General features: G+C 36.1%; 1 protein-coding gene across 1 annotated transcript; it reads left to right on the forward strand.

The window, feature by feature from the left end:
* Positions 1-6,130: 6,130 nt before the first annotated feature.
* On the forward strand, positions 6,131-7,081 carry LOC110585340 (olfactory receptor 4K2). Its single transcript, XM_021695552.1, has one exon. The coding sequence runs from the start codon at positions 6,131-6,133 to the stop codon at positions 7,079-7,081; it is 951 nt and encodes a 316-aa protein (XP_021551227.1).
* The last annotated feature ends 535 nt before the right edge of the window (positions 7,082-7,616 follow it).

The raw sequence follows: 7,616 nt of genomic DNA on the forward strand, positions 1-7,616 counted from the left end.
AGTGTTTTATAGTTTTCAGAGTACAGGTCTTTCACCTTTTTGGTTAGGTTTATTCCTAGGTGTTTTATTATTTTTGCTGCAATTGTAAATGGGGTTGTTTTCTTAATTTCTCTTTCTGCTGCTTTATTATTACTGTATAAAATGCAACAGATTTCTGCACATTGGTTTTGTATCATGCAGCCTTACTGAATTCATTAATCAGTCCTAGGTGGGTTTTTTGGTGGAGTCTTTAAGATTTTCTATAGACAGTATCATGTCATCTGCAAATAGTGAAAGTTTTATATCTTCCATATCAATTTGGATGCCTTTATATTTATTTGTTGTTGTTGTTGTCTGACTGCTGTGGCTAGGACTTCCATTACTATGTTGAATAAAAGTGGTGGGAGTGGACATCCTTGTCTTGTTCCTGACCTTAATTGAGTTAGATGTTACTTGTGGGTTTTCCATATATGGCCTTTATTCTGTTGAGGTATGTTCTTCTAAACCCACTTTTTTGAGGGCTTTTATTATGAATGAATGTTGTACTTCGTCAAATGCTTTTTCTACATCTATTGAAATGATCATATGGTTTTTATCTCTTCTCTTATTGATATGATTGATGTATCACATTGGTTGATTTGCAAATAGTGAACTACCCTTGCAATCCTGTAAATAAATCCCACTTGATGGTGGTGAATGATTTTTTTTTTAATGTATTGTTGGATTTGGTTTGCTAATATTTTGTGGAGGATTTTTTGCATCTATGTTCATCAGAGATATTGGCCTGTAGTTCTCTTTTTTTGTGGTGTCTTTATCCGGTTTTGGTATCAGATTGATACTAGCCTCATAGAATGAATTTGGAAATTTTCCTTCCTCTTTGATTTTTTGGAATAGTTTGAGAAGAAATATGTATTAACTCTTCTTTAAATATTTGGTAGAATTTGTCTATGAAGCCATCTGGTCCTGAACTCTAGTTTGTTGGAAGTTTTTTGAATACTGATTCAATCTCCTTGCTAGTAATCAGTCTTCAAATTTTTTTTTAAAGATTTTATTTATTTGAGACAGAGAGAACGAGAGACAGAGAGCAGGAGAGGGAGGAGGGTCAGAGGGAGGAGAAGCAGACTCCCCGCCGAGCAGGGAGCACGATGCGGGACTCGATCCCGGGACTCCAGGATCATGACCTGAGCCGAAGGCAGACGCTTAACCATCTGATCCACCCAGGCGCCCCCAGTCTTCAAATTTTTTATTTCTTCCTGCTTCAGTTTTGGGAGGTTATATGTTTCTAGGAATTAATCTGTTTCTTCTACGTTGTCTAATTTGTTGGCATATGGTTTTTCATAATATTCTCTTACAGTTTATATTTCTGTTGTGTTGATTGTTAGCTTTCCTCTGTCATTTGTGATTGTGTTTATTTGGGCACTTTCTCTTTCTTGATGAGTCTTGCTAGAGGTTTATCAATTTTTTTAAAGATTTTATTTATTTATTTGAGAGAGAGAGCATGAACTGAGAGAGGGGCAGAGGGAGAGGGAGAAGCAGACTCCCTGCTGAGCAGGAAGCCCAACGCAGGGCTTGATCCCAGGACCCTGAGGTCAGGACGTGAGCCAAAGGCAGATGCTTAACCAACTGAGCCACCCAGGCACCCTGAGGTTTATCAATTTTATTAATTTTTTCAAAGAACCAGCTCCTGGTTTCATTGATTTGTTCCTTTTTTTTTTTTAAGTTTCTATATCATTTATTTCTGCTCTAATCTTTATTTCCTTCCTTCTCCTGATTTTAGGTTTTATTTGTTGTTCTTTTTCCAGCTCCTTTTGGTGTCAGGTTAGGTTGTTTATTTGAAATTTTTCTTGGTCTTTGAGGTAGGCCTGTAATGCTATAAACTTCCCCCTTAGAACCGCTTTGCTGAGTCCCAAAGGTTTTGGACCACTGTATTTTCATTTTCATTTGTTTCCATGTGCTTTTTGAGTTCTATGATTTCTTGGTTGACCCATTCATTGTTTAGTAGCATATTATTTAACCTCCATGTATTTGTGGTCCTTCCAGATTTTTTCTTGTGGTTGATTTCTACTTTCATAGCACTGTGGTTAGAAAAGATGGATGGAAAAAAAATGCATGGTATGATTTCAATCTTTCTGAATTTGTTGAGACTTTGTTTTGTGGCCTACTATGTGATCCACTCTGGAGAATGTTCTGTGTACCTTTGAAAAGAATGTTTATTCTGCTGTTTTAGGATGAATATTTTGAATATATCTGTTAAATCCATCTGGCCCAATGTGTCATTCAAAGCTACTGTTTCTTTGTTGATTTTGTTTGGATAATCTGTCCATTGATATAAGTAGAGTGTTAAAGTTCCCTACTATTAATGTATTACTATCAGTTAGTTTATCTTTGTTATTAACTGTTTTATGTATTTGGGTGCTGTCATTTTGGGTTACATAAATATTTACAATTATTATATCTTCTTATTGCATTGTCCTCTTAATGATGATATAATATCCTTCTTTGTCTCTTGTTACAGTGTTTGTTTTAAAGTCTATTTTGTCTGATAGAAGTATTGCTACTCCAGCTTTCTTTTCATATCCATTTGAATGATAAATGTTTCTACATTCCTTCACTTTCAATCTGCATGTGTCTTTTGGTCTGAAATTAGTCTCTGTAGGCAGTATATGGATGGGTCTTGTTTTTATTTTATTTTTTTATGTTTCATCTTTCGACTGCAGGACTTAGTCCATTTGCCATTTTAATGATTATGTTCCTTGGTGTGGACCTCCTTGGGTTGATTTTGTTGGTGGCTGTCTGTGCCTCCTGGATCTGGATATCTGCTTCCTTCCCCATATTAGGGAAGTTTTCAGCTATTATTTCTTCAAATAAATTTTCCGTCCCTTTTTCTCTTTCTTCTCCCTCTGGAATCCCCATAATGTGAATGTTATTTTGCTTGATAATGTTGTTGAATTACCTTGACCTACTCTCATTTTTTATTATACTTTTTCTTTTTGCTGTTCTCCTTGGTTGCATTCCATTACTCTACCAGCTCACTGATTCATTCTTCTGTTTCCTCTCACCTAGTATTTATTCCCTTTAGTGTATTTTTTTTTTAAGATTTATTCATTTGAAAGAGAGCACATGCTTAATTGGGGGGAGGGGCAGAGGGAGAGAGAATTCTCAAACAGACTCCCTGCTGAGTGTAGAGCCCAGTGAGGGGCTCAATCCCAGGACCCTGAGATCATGATCTGAGCCAAAATCAAGAGCCAGCCTCTTTAACCAACTGAGTCACTAAGTGCCCCACTCTAGTGTATTTTTTTTTAAAGACTTTATTTATTTCAGAGAGAGAATGAGATAGAGAGCGCGCATGAGAGGGGGAGGGTCAGAGGGAGAAGCAGACTCCCTGCTGAGCAGGGAGCCTCATACGGGACTCGATCCTGGGACTGCAGGATCATGACCTGAGCCGAAGGCAGTCGCTTAACTAACTGAGCCACCCAGGCGCCCAACTCTAGTGTATTTTTAATTTCAGTTATTGAGTTCTTCATCTCTGATTGTTCTTTTTTATATTTCCTTTCTCTTTGTTGAAGATTTTTCTGAGATTCTCCACTCTTTTCTCAAGTCCAGTGAGAATATTTATGACCATTACTTTGAAACCTTTATCAGGCATATTGCTTTTCTCCATTTATAATTAAGCTCTTTTGCTGTGATTTTGTTCTGTTCTTTCACACTCACACACCCACACATATATTAAAAGACTTTTTTCACTGAGGATATTTTTAAGATTCATCCATGCTATAGTATGTATCACTCTTCATACTTCATTTCATTTTATGGCTAAGTAGTAATCCATTGCAATCATGGCTCTACCACATTTGTTCATTCATTTATCAGTTGATAGATGTTTCCACCTTTTGGCTATTGTGAATAGTACTGCTATGAATACTTGTGTATAAGTTTTTGACACAAAAACAGTACAAAATAGAAAGAAGTGAAAAATATTCAAATACATATAAATAAGAAAACGCATCATCTCCCTACCCTCCATTCTCTTTGTGAGGTAACAAATTTTTAATAGCCTAGTTTGCTTTGTTATTGTTTGATTTTACAAAATCAAGATCATATAATACACATTATTCTTCAGTTTGCTTTTCACTTGAGATTACATTGTGGACATATTTATTTACATTAGTATATTCTAATTAAGCTTTTCTTTTTAGGACAACTGCATTTTTTTTTCTTTCAACATGCTAATCAGTTATCTTGCTCCGGCAAATAACTTGCACTGTTTTATTCCACATGTGCATTTTTTTCTCTTACCAATCAAGATTTTAGTTTTCATTCTAGGTCAAGCTCATGATATTTCTTCTGCAAGAACATTTTCTTGATTAATTAAGCACATTATCAATTTTCCTTTACCTAAAATTCCATTCACTCATGATCTCCGAGAATTGTGTGAACATTAGATTTATTTGTCTGTATTTTTTCATTAATTATTTTACTGATGGGTATTCAGAATCTCCAAACAAATAATAAATTACTTGAAGCAGAGGTGAATATTTTTGGATTTTATTCTCTGCTGCCTCTAGAACAGGGTTAGATAATCAGAAGTGCTTATCAAAACTCATTGATTTGATATTTCTGGCTACCTCTTAAATGGTGGCTTTTCCAACTTCCAATCCCTGAATCTCTCTGGTCCAGGTGAAAAAATCATTGTAAATTCCCAAAAGACTCTTAATATATATTCCTGTTGTGAACCAAATAACACCAACTTTGCTATTTAATGAATCCCATTGCAAGATGTTTTCTTGGTCAATCCCCAAGTTCCTACAACATACATTTTATCTAGAGCTGCGAAACAACTAATGATTCAACTAGGTCATTTCTTTATATTTAAAATTACCTCCTATATGCGATCAGAGCCTACTTAACACTGAATAACCTAAAGCCCTGATTCTACTGTAGATCTGGTAAGCTTAAGTGTTTTACAAATGATTTCTACTGAAAGATTTTAAATCTCTGCCATTCCTACTTCCAATCTCCTAACCCTATTCCTTGGAGCTGAGATAAATAAAACAGTTTATATATGTTGGCAGATACAAAGGGAGAATTCAAACAGGGAGAGACTAAAGAACTTAATCTTTGAGCTCTTTCCATTAAAAATGATGTGATATAGTCTTTAGGGGACAAAGGTAAAATTTTAAGTCATAGGATTATAAATATTTGTAAGAGGAACAAACTCATACTTTAACAAAAGGAAACCATGAAGAAAAGTTAAATGCCTTTCCCTGGGCTATATGACTATATAGTAGTAAACTTGGTAATAAAGCAGTCTTTTTACATTGGATTCTTACTTATTTTCTCTGTTTCTGATGGGTTCAACGAGATAATTTATCTGTGAATATATTAAAAATCTTCTCTGGAAATTTACAAGCTCTGCAACCGTTCATTGAAATCTTTCTATAACGTCACTTATATGTGATATAACTTTTTTTTAAAAAGACTTTTTATTTATTTATTTGAGAGAGAGAATGAGATAGAGAGCATGAGAGAGGGGAGGGTGAGAGGGGGGAGGGTCAGAGGGAGGAGCAGACTCCCTGCTGAGCAGGGAGCCCGATGCGGGACTCGACCCTGGGACTCCAGGATCATGACCTGAGCCGAAGGCAGTTGCTTAACCAACTGAGCCACCCAGGTGCCCTGTGATGTAACTTTTATATGTTCTTTCAGTAAGGATATTCTTAGGGATGAGTTCTAAATGACTAAATTGTGTGTGTGTGTGTGTGTGTATGTGTGTTTAACACATTGTCATCCCAGAGTAAGTGCTTACTTAATGTTAGCTATTATCTTTAAGATTATATAGATGAACAGATGGACAAATACGTAGGTAAGTAGATCCTTCTGGATGATATAATCTCAGTTTGATTGCTATTTAATACCAAAAAAGAAAGTGTTATTTTCAACACCTATGACTTCAGTGGTATTTTGCTATGATCTCTAATATCCAAAATTATCTTTCAAACCAACATACCAATGAAGATGGAAAGAATAGTAAAGATAAGTTTTCATAGAGAAACCAAAGTCTATGAAAGTGGATTCTTGTACCTTTTGTTTAAATAGAATCATACTTTCTCTCTCTTTTTTTTTTTATATAGGTTTTCACCTATCTATCAGGACAATGGATGTGGCCAATAAGTCTGTTTCTGAATTTGTTTTGCTGGGACTCTCTAATTCCTGGGAACTGCAGCTGTTTTTCTTCATGGTGTTTTCCTTGTTTTATGTAGCAACAATGGTTGGTAATAGCCTCATAGTCATCACGGTTATAGCTGACTCTCACCTACACTCTCCTATGTATTTCCTGCTTACTAACCTTTCCATCATTGATATGTCACTTGCTTCCTTTGCCACCCCTAAGATGATTACAGACTACCTCACTGGACACAAAACCATCTCCTTTGATGGCTGTATCACCCAGATATTTTTTCTACACCTTTTTACTGGTACTGAAATAATTTTACTTATGGCCATGTCCCTTGATAGGTATATTGCAATATGCAAGCCTCTCCGCTATGCTTCAATCATAAGTCCCTGGGTGTGTGTTGCCCTCATGGTGGCTTCCTGGGTTGTGGGAGTCATGCATTCAATGAGCCAGGTCATATTTGCTCTCACACTACCATTCTGTGGTCCCAATGAAGTAGACAGCTTTTTCTGTGACCTTCCTGTGGTGTTCCAGCTGGCTTGTGTGGATACTTATGTTCTGGGCCTCTTTATGATCTCAACTAGTGGCATAATTGCCTTATCCTGCTTTATGCTTTTATTCAATTCTTATGTTATTGTCCTGGTTACTATCAAGCATCATTCTTCAAAAAGATCTTATAAGGCCCTTTCTACCTGCACAGCTCATTTCATTGTCATCGTCATGTTCTTTGGGCCATGTATCTTCATCTATATGTGGCCACTGAACAGTTTCCTTATAGATAAGATCCTGTCTGTGTTTTATACCATCTTTACTCCTATTCTGAACCCAATAATTTATACCTTAAGGAATCAAGAAGTGAGGACAGCTATGAGGAAACTGAAAAATAGGCTTCTAAATCCCAACAAGACAACTCCTTTGCATTATTTTTAGTCTTAAATTCTAGCTCTAGTTTTAACTTCCTAGGCATTGTATACCACAGTTTTGGTGTACACAGCATTGTGACTAGGCTTTTACTTCTGAAGTTCTCACCAAATCGTAATTGAATCAAATTGCAATCAAATTGTAAATATTAAAACTACTCTCATATATTTAAAATACATGTTAGATTTTGGAAAAGCAAATTGACAGAAACAATTTCTTCCAGAAGCAAAGACTCTCTATAAAAATGCCAAGAGTCCATGTTCCAGATAGGAGATTCAATATTAATAATCTAGTTACTGGAAAAGATAAACAAAAAGTATGAAGAGGAAGTATTAAAGGGAAACTAGAAGATAATAGCATTTATATACAACTTGTCACTGAGAGGCACCTTGCTGGCTCAGTTAGTTAAGCGGTTAAGCCTCCAACTCTTGCTTTCTGCTCAGGTCATGATCTCAGGGTCATGAGATAGAGCCCCGTGTTTGGCTCCATGCTCAGCACGGAGTGTGCTTAGGATTCTCTCTCTCCCACTCCCTCTCTTCACCAA

Source organism: Neomonachus schauinslandi, chromosome 9, assembly GCF_002201575.2.
Source record: "Neomonachus schauinslandi chromosome 9, ASM220157v2, whole genome shotgun sequence".
NCBI classification, from domain to species: domain Eukaryota; kingdom Metazoa; phylum Chordata; class Mammalia; order Carnivora; family Phocidae; genus Neomonachus; species Neomonachus schauinslandi.